The sequence below is a fragment of the Dioszegia hungarica genome, assembly GCF_025882075.1.
Source record: "Dioszegia hungarica strain PDD-24b-2 chromosome Unknown MKK02contig_2, whole genome shotgun sequence".
NCBI classification, from domain to species: Eukaryota; Fungi; Basidiomycota; class Tremellomycetes; order Tremellales; family Bulleribasidiaceae; genus Dioszegia; species Dioszegia hungarica.
The window spans coordinates 1,742,437-1,755,187 of NW_026515766.1; the positions used below are offsets into that span (position 1 = coordinate 1,742,437).

General features: G+C 57.8%; 7 protein-coding genes across 7 annotated transcripts; 4 read left to right on the forward strand and 3 right to left on the reverse strand.

Moving 5' to 3' along the window:
- Positions 1–14: 14 nt before the first annotated feature.
- Positions 15–2,733, reverse strand: MKK02DRAFT_29742 (uncharacterized protein; the record flags this gene model as incomplete). Its single annotated transcript, XM_053087893.1, has 7 exons — positions 15–233; positions 334–462; positions 518–635; positions 706–1,815; positions 1,865–2,135; positions 2,185–2,346; positions 2,391–2,733. 7 exons carry the CDS (start codon positions 2,731–2,733, stop codon positions 15–17), a joined length of 2,352 nt encoding a protein of 783 aa, XP_052949531.1.
- Positions 2,734–3,204: 471 nt separating this feature from the next.
- MKK02DRAFT_29743 (ER to Golgi transport-related protein) lies at positions 3,205–4,530 on the forward strand (the record flags this gene model as incomplete). The annotated part of the gene is made up of 5 exons (XM_053087894.1): positions 3,205–3,210; positions 3,255–3,701; positions 3,839–4,097; positions 4,266–4,413; positions 4,464–4,530. 5 exons carry the CDS (start codon positions 3,205–3,207, stop codon positions 4,528–4,530), a joined length of 927 nt encoding a protein of 308 aa, XP_052949532.1.
- Positions 4,531–4,898: 368 nt separating this feature from the next.
- Positions 4,899–6,023, reverse strand: MKK02DRAFT_40080 (uncharacterized protein; the record flags this gene model as incomplete). Its single annotated transcript, XM_053090940.1, has 3 exons — positions 4,899–5,583; positions 5,667–5,825; positions 5,896–6,023. The coding sequence occupies 3 exons, from the start codon at positions 6,021–6,023 to the stop codon at positions 4,899–4,901; spliced, it is 972 nt and encodes a 323-aa protein (XP_052949533.1).
- A 594-nt stretch (positions 6,024–6,617) lies between these two features.
- MKK02DRAFT_18710 (actin-related protein 2/3 complex subunit 5) lies at positions 6,618–7,368 on the reverse strand (the record flags this gene model as incomplete). Its single annotated transcript, XM_053085997.1, has 4 exons — positions 6,618–6,680; positions 6,757–6,954; positions 7,051–7,123; positions 7,214–7,368. 4 exons carry the CDS (start codon positions 7,366–7,368, stop codon positions 6,618–6,620), a joined length of 489 nt encoding a protein of 162 aa, XP_052949534.1.
- Positions 7,369–7,682: 314 nt separating this feature from the next.
- MKK02DRAFT_29746 (WW domain binding protein 11-domain-containing protein) lies at positions 7,683–9,290 on the forward strand (the record flags this gene model as incomplete). The annotated part of the gene is made up of 4 exons (XM_053087895.1): positions 7,683–7,716; positions 7,774–7,863; positions 7,922–8,302; positions 8,356–9,290. The coding sequence occupies 4 exons, from the start codon at positions 7,683–7,685 to the stop codon at positions 9,288–9,290; spliced, it is 1,440 nt and encodes a 479-aa protein (XP_052949535.1).
- Positions 9,291–9,555: 265 nt separating this feature from the next.
- MKK02DRAFT_29747 (uncharacterized protein) lies at positions 9,556–11,169 on the forward strand (the record flags this gene model as incomplete). The annotated part of the gene is made up of 5 exons (XM_053087896.1): positions 9,556–9,878; positions 9,933–9,993; positions 10,118–10,175; positions 10,340–10,935; positions 10,987–11,169. 5 exons carry the CDS (start codon positions 9,556–9,558, stop codon positions 11,167–11,169), a joined length of 1,221 nt encoding a protein of 406 aa, XP_052949536.1.
- An 825-nt stretch (positions 11,170–11,994) lies between these two features.
- MKK02DRAFT_40085 (uncharacterized protein) lies at positions 11,995–12,556 on the forward strand (the record flags this gene model as incomplete). The annotated part of the gene is made up of 2 exons (XM_053090941.1): positions 11,995–12,330; positions 12,389–12,556. The coding sequence occupies 2 exons, from the start codon at positions 11,995–11,997 to the stop codon at positions 12,554–12,556; spliced, it is 504 nt and encodes a 167-aa protein (XP_052949537.1).
- Between the last annotated feature and the right edge of the window lie 195 nt (positions 12,557–12,751).

Below are 12,751 nucleotides of genomic sequence, written 5' to 3' on the forward strand. Positions count from 1 at the left end.
TCATACCACACGCCCTACTCCTCCTCATCCTCCTCATCCATCTCCTCGCCATTCGCAGCCACCGTCGCACGCACCGCACCCTCCAACTTGGGCTGCAGCTCGCGCGCGTTCGTGAGCGCCACCATCGCCTCGGCGCGGCGGTTCGTACGGAGATAGCATTTCCCGAGGAGGAACTGGACTTGGGCTTCGTCGGGTGCGGTCCGGGAGAGGGGTTCGAGGAGGGTGATGGCGTCCTGCGGTATCAGCTGTGCCCAGATTGATCATATTCAGATATTTGAATAACCAGGCTGAATACGAGGCGGAGGCACTGTCTTGCGGGACAGACAGACTTACCGCTATTTGATTCAGCGCGACAAGTACCCTGACTCGCTTGAAGGCGACCATAGGGCTGTCCGGGGCGAAACGACATGCTTGTTCGTAATACGATAGTGCTTGCGCGTTGTCGCCTTGCTGTTCGAGCACCTGAGATGTCAGCTAGCCGGCTGCGCATGTAAGGGAAGAAGTTAGCTGGACATACCATCCCAATACAGCTAAGCAGAATCGCATTCGTAGGATTGATCTCGGCCGCTCGGCGATAATGATGTTCCGCATGCTTGACTTTGCCCATTTTCAGGTATACCGACCCCATCCCGTACCTACCGATCAGCTTTCCATCCCTTATGCGGCCGCAATACGAAGCTCAGACCATAAAAGCAGACTCGCCACGCATTGTAATGCCTCTGGTCGGCCCTTATCGCACTCCGATAGAACCCGACCGCACGCTCATACTCCTCCATCTCGACCGCCTCGTACCCACACAGGGTCCACGCATACGCGCATCCCGGATCCACCTGCGTCGCGCGCCTAAAGCACCTCATCGCCTCATCGTGGTCCTTCTCTAACGAGAAGCAGTTGCCCGCTGCGATCCACGGTTCTGGCTTTTCCCGGTTGATCGCCACGAGTTCCTGCGCCAGTGTGGACAATGCAGGAGAGTCGCCGAGGTGCCACAAGAGCGTCGAATGGAGGTGGGCGCTTTCGACATTATACGGTTCCAGGGCGTGGAGGGACGTGAATGCCCGTAGAGCCGGAACGTAGTTGGCTAGTTCGTATGACGCCCGCGCGTAGATGGTGAGAGCGAATGCCGAGTTCTGTAGGGCGGGCGGAAGAGTGTCAATCTCTCGAATGGCCTCTTGGCACTTGTACAAGCTGAGAAAGCGGTATGCGCGCGCACACCGACGCACGATATCCCGTAGCCATTCGTCCGCTTGGAGCTGGGCCGCCGAGTCTTGGGAGGTAGGTGGGGAGGTGAGATGCTCGGTTGCGCCCGAGGCGGAGGAAGTGGCGGACCGAGACCGGGTCGTTCTGGCCTTCTCACGCCCCGCCGCGTCTTTAGGGAGCTTGGCGTGATGTTTGGATGGGATGGTAGTTGTCTTTAAGCGAGAAGACCGGCGCACGGGCGCGTCGGCATCATGGTTCGGCTCGATGCTTTTCAGATCGCGCTGATGCCGCCGGAGATCCGCTTCGGACCCTGCTGTCCCCGACCGGATGGGTTGATATGGTGTTTCATGGGAGGTAGTGGGGAGCCGCGAGGTCTGTCCACGGGGACGCTTCATTCCCGGCGGCTTGAGCTGGGTGGCTGGATCGGTGTTGACGGGTGTTTGGGTGGAGGAGCCGTATGGTGGTCGGAGGGAGTGGGGGAGGAGAGAAGAGGCGGATGAGATGGCGGTCATGAGCCCCGGCAGGGGTTTACGGGGTGGGTTGGGGAGTGGGAGAGGGAGGGGGAGATGATGTTCAGGTATAGAAGGGAAGGTCGTATCGCCCATGACTGACGGCGTACTATGGATCAGCAGAGTCTCACCTCTGATTAGAGCGTTGCGCAACTCACTCCCAGGATGATCCCCCTCCAGCGCCCATTCCCATCCGACCGCCGTATGGGGCCGCCACATCAGGCGTGAAGGATCCCTGTCCCTGTACCGAGCCTGGACCGAGCGGACTCATCCCTGCTCGTTTGGGCAGAAAGGGCATTTCCGACGTCGAGCTCCGGGGCATCGGGTTAGGCGAAAGCGTTGGTGGTCTCGATGCGCGGGTCGAGGCGGGGCGGGAGGACGAGGGGGCAGGAGGATCAGGGAAGAGTGATTCCGAAGATGGTGGGCTTCCTATATGCTCAGCTACACATTCAAGCCGGGCGAGGATCAGCCAGCGGACCTATGTCGCATAGGCCGGTAAAGGCCTCCCAGAGCCATGGATCCTCCCTGAGCGCCTTCTGGTAGTACTCCGTAGCCGTCTGGATGCTCTTCCCCTTCTGACTCAACCGCGCGAGCATCAGATTATTGCTGACACCTTCAGACCCCGCTAGACTCGGGAGATCTACAATCAGCACTCATCCGCCTCCTGCCAGAAACGCAACTCACTATACCCTCCGCCCCGCTTCAACGCCCGTTCCAAGACAGCCGCTCCCTCCCCTACTCTCCCTACCGCCTCGCAGCATCTCGCCACGATGATCCCGCGCGCTCCACATCCCGCTTTCAGTCGACCCTCGTCATCCGCCAGATCCCGGACTAGGTGGAGCGCGGAGTAGGGCTGTTCGGCGCCGAGGAACGCGAGCGCGAGGACGTGTAGGGCTTCATGGTCTGTCTGGGTGGCAGGGGAGAGGGCGAGCCATATCCGGGCATAGAAGATGGCGGAGGGAGTAGGAGAGGTGAGCGTGAGGGTACGAAGGCGGTGGTTGAGGTGTTGCGGGGAGGGGAGAGGCATGATGGGTCGTTAGGGTCGTGTTCTGGTCTTGATTCGTTATGTTTGCTTCTTCCGGTAGCCTCAGTCGGGGAAGGGGGGACCTTTTCGGACTCTCGGGATTGTTAGACGGCGTACGCTGCTGCCTCTATGTGAGGCCGAGTCGTATATCGTTATGAGGTAGATGTACGAGCTATGGTTAGATCGGCGCGCGTTGATTGATTTCTATCTGGCTGTCAACATGATTACGAGATCATTAGGGAAGTGGCTATTAGGAATTACTAATCAACCGCTTGTATTACAATTAGCGGAATGTATCTTCCTTTTCCTTTCTTCCTAATGGATGACGTGTCACCTTTTTATTAGCTTTCCCCCTTTCGGCGCGGTCGCGTCCACACACACAATCAGGCCGCAGCAGGCAAAAGATATCTCGGTCTTCTCTCTCATCTTGCTCAGTATATCTATAGACACAGCAGGCACAGCAGTACAGCCAGCATGAGTGTGAGTCTCGGTCTACGTATTACATAGCGGAGCTAATCTCCCAGGCCCCCTCTTCCCAACCGGAACAACAATCCTACCCCTCCGTCTCCCCCTACCCCACCTCCTCCGCCCCCTCCATGCCCTCCGCCGGGCCCGGATCAGGCTTCCCTCCCAAGTCCGGACTCGCAGGTATGCAGTCGCACGTGCCCCAGATGGGCGGTTCCCCATCGGGCGGCGGCGGTGGCGGTGGTCCCGGAGGCTACTCGGGAGGAATGATGGGTGGATCCGGATCCGCCTCTGGGGGATCGATGGCTCCCGGGTCGGGCTCGGGAGTGAGGGGCGGCCTGCCAGAAGAGAAGAATGTCGCGCAGATGGTGCAGGAGCATACCAACAAGTATGCGCGGCGCTTCCAGATGATTCTGGATAGGAGCACGCCGATGGTTGTGGAGAGGTGGTGTGGGACCTTGGGGGTGTTTTTGATGTTTGCGCTGAATGTGGTTTTGAGGCAGGGGGTGAGTCTTCTATTTCTGTTCTGCACGGCAGGCGGGATAAAAGCAATGGGAGAGGTTGTCTCCCATACCTTGAGGGGTGGAGAGCTCTTCCATTCTCATCAGACTCTGACCCACCATTCCAAGCGCTAACCCCACAGTGGTACATCGTCTGCTACGCCCTCGCCATCTACATCCTGAACCTCTTCCTCGCGTTCCTGCAACCCCGATTCGACCCGTCCGTCGCTGCCGATCTCGCCGCAGACGACGTGGAGGAAGGTGCGCCCGGTCTGCCGGGAGCGGGCGGGAGCTCCACACCGAGGTCAGCTGGGGGTATCAAGGGGCTGATGGCGGGGTTCAAGGCGGAGAGCGGAGAAGGGGACGAGGAGGAATTTAGGCCGTTCATCCGGAGATTGCCTGGTGAGTTTGCGTCTTGGGTGTAGAGATTTGCAGCATCCGGTAAGGGTGGCGGCAATGGGTGCAAGAGGGAAGACGGATCATATTGGGCGATTCACGAGGGGACTTCTAGCTGTGCTCAGTTCCGGAGGAGGAGGGTTTGCGCTATGCCATACACAAGCTGACGTGCAGAATTCAAATTCTGGTACTCTGCCACAAAAGCCACCCTGATCGCCCTCTGTTGCACCATCACCCGCGCGACTGACGTTCCCGTCTACTGGCCCATCCTGCTCATCTACTTCTTTACGCTATTCGGTATCACTATGCGGAGGCAGATCCAGTAAGCTGATCGTAGCTCATCGGAGCTCGGGCGATTAGCTGACGTAGCAGACACATGATCAAGTACAAGTATGTGCCTTTCAACATGGGAAAGAGCAAGTATGGACGGGGCAAGTAAGCCAGGTGGACATGGGGAGCTGGATCAGGGAGGATCAAGATAGGGAAGAGGGCGGTTGCTCGACGTGGCGCCGCATGTGCGGGTTGTGTGGCGGGCTGAATCAGGGGCGATTAGATACATGAGATTGGTACTTGGAGTTTTCTGGGATGCAAGGATAGACTATAAGAAGTCAAAGCTATCGGTAAAGAATCCAAAGTCGACCGGGATGGCGTCTGTGCTGCTTCAGTGCCAAGCCAAGGTCCACATAAGCAGTTGCGCAGGCTTACACAGGTCATCACCCTCAAAGAGCCCGGTCGGTGCACAGGGGACATATAGATACGAGGACACAAGTGTGGTAGACATTGTGGGGGGCTCGGCTATCAGTCCATCTACCCGCCGAGCATACGTCCGACCCAGTCCAACCTCGGTTTCCCGCGGCCGCCTGCGATGTCCGGCTTGGACTGGATCAAGCCGTCCTTGTCGGTGTCCCATAGGACGACGCCAGTCTCCTTGAGTAGCCTCAGTGCCTCATCCTCCTCGGTGCCCATGCGTGAATTGTGCCGCTCGGTCGGTCCCCACCACCGACGCCGGTGATTCACATCCTCAATGATGGCATCGATCAGCGAGGTAAGCGTCTCTGTGCCGTCGCTGCACCCGCCGGATGAAATGGTCCTCTCCAGGATCCCTCTGAGGTCCTTCACGATCCTGGGCGAGAAGAGCGGATCCGCCGAGTCCGCCTTCATCGATTTCATCTGCTTCTGCGCCTTCGCGATGTCCCAAATGATGTCAGCCAATAAACCGAGACGTACCTGCTCATCCCCAGACAGGTAGTCTCTGCCCGCCATCCCGGCTGGAAACGCGCTTCGATCCCAGGTCGGGACGCTCTCACGCGCTGTTTGGCGGTCTTCCTGGGCAAGGAAGTCTCGGACGTCAACGATGACTTCGCCACCGAATGAAATCACATCCTCCCTGCTCGCCCATGTCGGGCTCAGCGGGATCTTGCAGACCAGTCCTTCCTCATTCGAGAAGTGCTGAGAGGAGAGGAGATCGGTGCCGGTGGGCTGGCTGTTGTACCTACAATGTTAATGAGCATGTAGCCTGCGCATTTTGCGCCCCTCGGTGCGGCTCGCCACCATGCAGTATGGAAGGGAGCTTACAGGTCCTGGAAGTTCTTGTGATACGGCTGAGGCAAGAAAGTCTCGATCGCTTTGAGTACATCCTGCGTGTCCCGCTCGGCGACAAAGGTCTTTGTTCTCATGCTCCACGGTTTTGTTCCTGTCATGGGGGGACTGGGACGCTTGCCCTCCTTGAACGGTCTGAGCGGGGTCAGCTGAAGTCACAGGTTGATCGGCTGTATTGTCCGCGAGGCAAGGCAAGTTAACCCACTGAGGGAGACTGTCGGCATGCTTGAGGGTAAGGGTGAGGGTGATGTCTCGATCAGCGGCTCCGCCTTCAGACGACATATCTCGAGGTTCTGGATCCTTGAATGTGACGAAGGAAGTCGGTGACGCCATGCTGTTGTTGTCTTTGATCGTCGGTGAGTCCGTGAGTAGTGAGACGCGTTGGGCAGTAAAAGCTCTTGTGGTGGTGTAGTGAGGAAGGGGTAAAGTTCGTGAATGAGGTGTGCAGCTGAGAGCGAAGGAACAGGAAGTACGATAGCCGAAGCTCAAGGGGGAAAAGCGAAAGTGGGGACTATGCTCTGTCCTTTGTAGCCCTGTTAAGGCGGTGCTACCTACCTGGACAGAGACGCCGACCCGCCAGTGTATGCCATGCCGATGACGCGTTTGACACGTACCGTCCTTTCATCCTCGTATCCCACGCAGTGGTCCAGCTAGCCCCGCATGCTGTGCAAGTCGCAGATCGATCCTTAGTAGTCAGGTCGGCCAGGCTGTAGAGTGTGGCGGGTGTGCCACGAAAAGCGCACAGCCTTGACCGACCACTTCTCCATGCAGTGGGCTAATCGAGCTTTGATGCCATATCAGTACGGTACACTCCAGGTTATTAGCAGAGTCAATACCTCCTTGGGGTGTGGTTCCATACTCATCCAGTCCGGTGAGCCATCTACAACTTTACCTATCCCCACACCCGTGCGTCTCGCACGAGAACCCTCATAGCGTCCTCCGGTCTGTCATGACCCGCACGATACACCCAACACCCGCGACTTCCGTCAACTACAGCGTCAGCGTCTTCCTCTCTTCTATCCCTGCAGGAACGCCGTCCCGCTGAGCGACAGAACGCTAGACCCACCTTCTCGTGCCACGTCAACAATACACTTCCGCTGACTTCCCCTCCTGCGCCAGACTTGGATCCCAGCCCCGCCATCCCCTTGTACAGGTAGCTCATGAGATGGTCCTGTTGCTCTGGTGTGAGATTTTTGAGGGTTGCGGCGATCTCAGAGGAACGGGTCGAGTTGAGGATGAGCTGTAAGGCGGAGATGGTGAGTGCCTACACTGTCAGCCTGAGCCTACTGCTACCAGCGCTCCAAGAGGTGATATTCCCAGCTTGGCTCGGCGAGAGATATGAGAGCTTTTGAGGACTCACTCGTGCTTCATCCACGTCGGCGCCGTATGGTGGGTCCGACAAGATAGCAGCTAGAGCACCGGCAATATTGTTTCTGCAGAATCAGCTACGCTCATGCCGACCGTCTTATGCATACCGACCCGTCAATTCGGGCATCTTGGATCTCTCCGCAATGTCTACTCACTGTGCCACAGCGGTCCGCACTTCCCCTGACTTGCGCTTCGCATCCGCCAACACCCCGTCCGGACCCCTCGGGTCCGGCTCGACGAGGTCTTCCCGGAGGAGCGTATCCTCATCCAGGGCGTCGATATCTATCTTTCGGAATGCGTATTCTGCCATAGCGGGTGGCTGGGCTGTAGAGAGGGTAGGTTAGATGGGTGGTGCTGAGTGAGAGGTATAGTCTAGTTGAGTGTTGCAGCCGTGCGTTGTGGATGACGTTCCTAGTGCACCTAGTGTCTGATATATGGGGGGACTAGACAAAGTGATCCCAGCCGGGTGGAGGCAGGACCAGCTCAGCTCTATTGAGCTTCCAGCTCCATACATTGCACTCGTCAACGCTCAAGACCTGCACGCAGAGGCTCCAGGGGGCTCATAGGCTCAGACTATCGCAGTCTTACTCAAAAGGCGAAAAGCCATCAGCAAGGCAGGGTAACATGGCGAAAAACTATAACCCCGCGGACGCTTTCCGTGGGTCCATCCTTCTGCTGTCCCAGGCCCGTGACGGGACATCAGCTGATCCCATAGGTAAGGCCCAGCGTGCCAAGGAGCTCAAGAAGAACAAAGAGACCCGGAAGAAGGTCCGGGATGTTCAGACCGTCAAGCGGGATACCCGAGGTGAGTCTCGACTGATCTCCTTTCTGCCCTCGCACATGGAGACTGGCTGACTCGGCAGAGCTCGAGGCTGAACTTCGCTCATTGAAGGGCAATGCCTCGAATGCATCCAAGTCCCGGATAGCCGAGCTCGAGCAGGAGTTGGCATATGTGCTCAAGGCGAAAGAGGCATACGTTAAGGAGAACCCAGATGAGAAGGACAAGGTGTTCAAGCCGCGCGGGGCTGGCGGCGGCGGTGGAGGCGGGAGACGACAGGATGACGGAGAGGGAGAGGAGGATGAGAATGGTGCGAGCGGGAGTGGGACTGGGACTGGGATGAGAGGGAGGGAGAGGCTGTATGATGAGAACGGGCGGTTGAGGGATCCGACGAGGAGCGCGTACTATGATCCGGTGTATAACCCTTGGGGAGTGCCGCCGCCTGGTATGGCCTACAAGGAGAGACGTAAGCTACGCCCACTACCGATGCCGGCTCCCTGGGTCCAGCTGATAAGATAGCGGGACTGCCAGGTGTCAAAGCCGAGGGAGACGAGGATGAATCGGACGAAGATGAGGATGAGGACGAGTCAGACGAAGAGATCGTCATGCCGGAAGGTCCACCACCCGCCGAGGACCCCTTCAATCCCGACTCCGACTCAGACGCAGACTCGGACGATATCCCCCTCCCAGCTGGACCACCTCCACCTCGAGCCGCACCGCCCATCCCTAGCGGACCATCGGGTTGGGGTGGTCGAGCTGCACCTGTACCGGTCCCCTTCCATCAGCCTATACATATGGGCGGACCAGGTCTACCTATGGGTATGCCCCCACCTATCCCTTATCCTCAATTCCAGCAACAACCCCTTCAACCCTTCCCCGGCCAAGGCGCATCTGGGCCCTCCAACCCCTCGAACGCGCGCTTCCGGCCGCCACGGCAACAAGCCCGAGTGGTTCAGGATCCATTATCAGACGAGCCTACACAGACATATCAAGGCTACCACGCCAGTCTACCCGACAAACCACCCGCATCCCTCCCCGGCGCACCCCCTCATGGAGCTATCATCTCAGCCCCAGCTGGCCTCCCTGCCCGCCCACCTCCCTCTACCGCTCCAGCGCCTCCAGTGGAGATATCAGCCGCCCCCGTTCTCCGTGATCTCCGAAAAGAAGCGACAGTCTTTGTCCCCCGGAATCTGAAGCGGAAGGCACCAGCAGGAAGTGCCGGTGGCGGTAGTGCCGTGAGAGCAAGGATCAATGCGGCGCCAGGAGGAGGGATGATTGATGATGAAGGGGACGAGGTGGTCGTGAGGCCGGTGGAGAGTGGGCTGATGGGGAAGTTGAAGGGGGTGTTGGGGGATCCGGTGCCTAAGGCGGGCGGAGGAGGCAAGACGGCAGGGAAGAGCTCGGCGGATGAGGATTATGAGCGGTTCTTGGCGGGTCTAGGGGACATTTCGTGAGATGTACGGTGGGTGACTTGGGTCGAATCGGAAGCTGGATTATAATGACTGTATGACTACTGACAACGCTGAGCCCCTGCTAGCGGGACCAGATATATGAGTACTGACTGCTCGGCGCGGAGTACATCATGGACGGTCCTTTCATGAGGAAGGCAGTCTCGGGGATGACTCAGGCTGAGTGCTGCCAGCCTGCCGGACTTGTGGCCTCCACTCATACATAGCATACGGCTCCATCGATCTCTACACAAAGCAAGACTCGAGCGACATGACAGTCCCAGGGAGAATCATCCGCCCTATCGACCAGAAGACCGAGTATCAGTGGTACATCGACCAAATGAATGTGAACTACAACTCGGTGGCGACTCTGACTGAAGAAGAGCGATCATCCCTGACCAAACACCTTCCGAAGATCTTCGGTCCGTTCCTGAGTGGTGAAAGCGTCGATCCCGAAACTGGTCGAGCTGACCTCTCGTGCGTCGTGCTGGTCGCTGTCACAGCGAACGGCGAGTTGTGCGGTACGATCACGAGTATCCTTCGGGAGACTGACAGCCATCCTGAACGAAGATTCATCGTTCGACGCTCGGCCTTGTGGGTCCCGATCCCATTCCGGGGCCGAGGTATCGGGACTGATCTGATCGGCAGCTCGGAGGCGCGGACGGGTCCGAACGGAGAGACACCCCACGAGGCGATCTTGGACGTGAACGTCAGTGGGGCGGATGATGCTCTGAGGCTGTACAAAAGCCTGGGCTATATGGAGGACGAAGAGTGTGGCAAGGGTTCGAGCAGTCTATTTCACCATACACTGGAGACTATGCGCATGCGGAAAGTGCTTGGTGGAGCGGATGATACCTTTGGAAGAGTCTAGAATGGGGGGCAAGAGGGTCCGTGAGCGGAGGCAGGTCGGTCCTGGAGCAGAGCATCCTCACTGTGTGACAGACGGTATCTGACGGGTGGCATGTGCGGCGTGCTGACCATCGATGCGATGCACGTGCACCTGTGTACGTCATACTGGGCTCCAGGCCCTATACTGATTCGTACGCGACATACAGCGACAATCTCCTTTGTCTGCCAAGCACCTCATGCGCGGATCGCTCCCTTGTTCGGTTTGACCCCTTGGACAAGGGAGGACACCGGGGTCAAGCTTGTCTCGGCCCCTGGATCCCCTGGGCACACTGAGTCTCCTGACCTCCTTGTCAGGCTCTGCGTGCTCTATATCAGGCGAGACACGGCCCCGTCCACCTGTCTGCCCGTTCAACAATATCCAGAAGCCACGGATCCGTCACTAAAAACCAGCTGTTCTAAATACCGATCACTTCCGAGATGCTCACATCGACTGCCCTCCTTTTGTCTCTGTCGTCCCTCCTGGTCGTCTCTGCCTTTGCGCGCGGCCCTGGTATCGTCATCCGGGCCTTGCCTGACCAGAAGATCCACCACCTCGAGATCTACGGTACGCCCAATGGACCTGATCACTATGTCCAAGAACTCGTGTTCATATCGGAGGACGATAACCCGAACGGTTTTCCTACTCATCGACGCTAAACTCTCCGACGCCATCTTACAACATCCGTCCCCTGACTCCCCTGCGGCCTGGAAAGCGGGTAAGGGGGCATTCACGTATGTGCTCGCGGGAAAGGATCCGGTCTTTGTTAGTGGACGTCCGTAAAGGTGATGATAGACGGCTAGCTGATACGCACAGTGTCACCTCGAAGGCAATCTCGACGGCGGCCAGCTAGTGCAGGACGCCGAGAAGGATGTGGTGTGGGAGTTTGCGGACCCTGCGTACGCGCATCAGAAACCCTGTGATATGGTGCAGCGCGGTATCGCGCTCAAGTGCGGCACTGAGGCGGATCCGCAGACCATGCAATGCCGCACCGAATGATTGAGCCATGGCGGAGGGGGCAAGAGTCACTGGAGTGTTCTCGCACCTATCCATGACATGTACTTGTGTGGTAGATCGTGCGCGCCACCCATCACTCTTCCGATTCTGATGAAGGCTCGCTCGTGCCAGTAAACCATACAGCATGAATGTGAATGCAGCTAGTAAGATCGTGGGGCTATAACCTCAACGGATGGAAGCGCTGACGCGAAAGGATGGCGCAGTGGTCCTTATAGTCGATGCAGAATGAGCGTTACTGCCTCTGTATGACCATAGCGACGAGGCTATTTCACTGTAAGCTTAAGGTCGTCGTCGGGCGAGGCAGGCGATAGTACTGAAGGAGTCTTTAAGAGAAGGGGTTTGAGGGAGCTCCATGGACTGGCGATTGTTGAATATCGTAGATCATTGAGCTTTGCAAGGCGGGCTGGGATGTCGACGAGTGGCCAATGACTATATATGCTGACCACGAATATGCGTGCCCTCGCTGCGTACTCGCACTCTCACACTTACTTTCACTTATGCGCTGACGAACCCCTCCTTTGTCTACCTGACGCCTAGTAAGCAAGTCGTGGCTGTGCTCACTTTAGACCTCCTGGACAAGGGAAGATACGAGTCTCACTTGTTCCATAAGCCGTTGATGGTTCAACCCCTGCGAGGGGCTGGTCAATCCCCTCAGTCCCTTGAACCCCTTGGACTCCTGTCTGAGCTCTGGGGTCTTATATCACGCCGGACAGTCCCCCTCCCTGTTCTCACCATCCGACAAGGACCTGCAGTCGAGATATTGTCCCTAGAACCCAGCTGCACTGAAGAAGCTCTACTCTCAAAATCATGCTGACCTCGGCCGCCCTTCTCCTTTCTCTCACATCGCTTCTCGCCGCCTCTGCGGACTCTGTGGGCTACAGCCCCAAGATATCCATTCGCGCCCTCCCCAACTCAGAGATCCACCACCTCGAGATCTACGGCGCGCCTGCCGGGCCCGACTTCGTCAGGGAACTCGTGTTCGAGAAGGTCAACGACACCCCCTACGGCTTCAAACTCACTGCCATCGGACTCTCCGGCCACAACGGCCAAGGTGCACCTGCCAACCCGAGTCCGCCCGCCGGGGGCTGGCAAGCGGGTACAGGGACGTTCACGTATGTGCTTGCAGGAAAGGATCCGATATCTGTGAGCAGATACCCCTGTCCGCAGAAGTTAGGTCTCAACGGTCAGCTGATATGCGCAGTGTCACCTCGAGGGGAACTTTGCGCCGGGATCGATCCCAGATCTGTACTGGGACTTCGCGGACCCCGCGTACGCGGATCAGGGCGATTGTGCGCCGGAGCAGAGCGGGATCCGACTCAAGTGCGGCACCGAAGCCAATCCGCAGCCGATGAAGTGCCGTACCAAGTGAGGAAGCCAGGATGGAGGGGCGATAGCTCCTTGAATGTACCTGTATTGTGCTATGGTGCCATGCACTTGTGTTATTGACTCCGCCACGCGTTGATATTCGGTACAGGCACTTGAGTTCGATTTGTCAGTAGATTGAGGCAGATTCCAGACGATTTCAAGCGTCCGCGCCGGTAAGTATACAGCCTGGTCAGCGCTA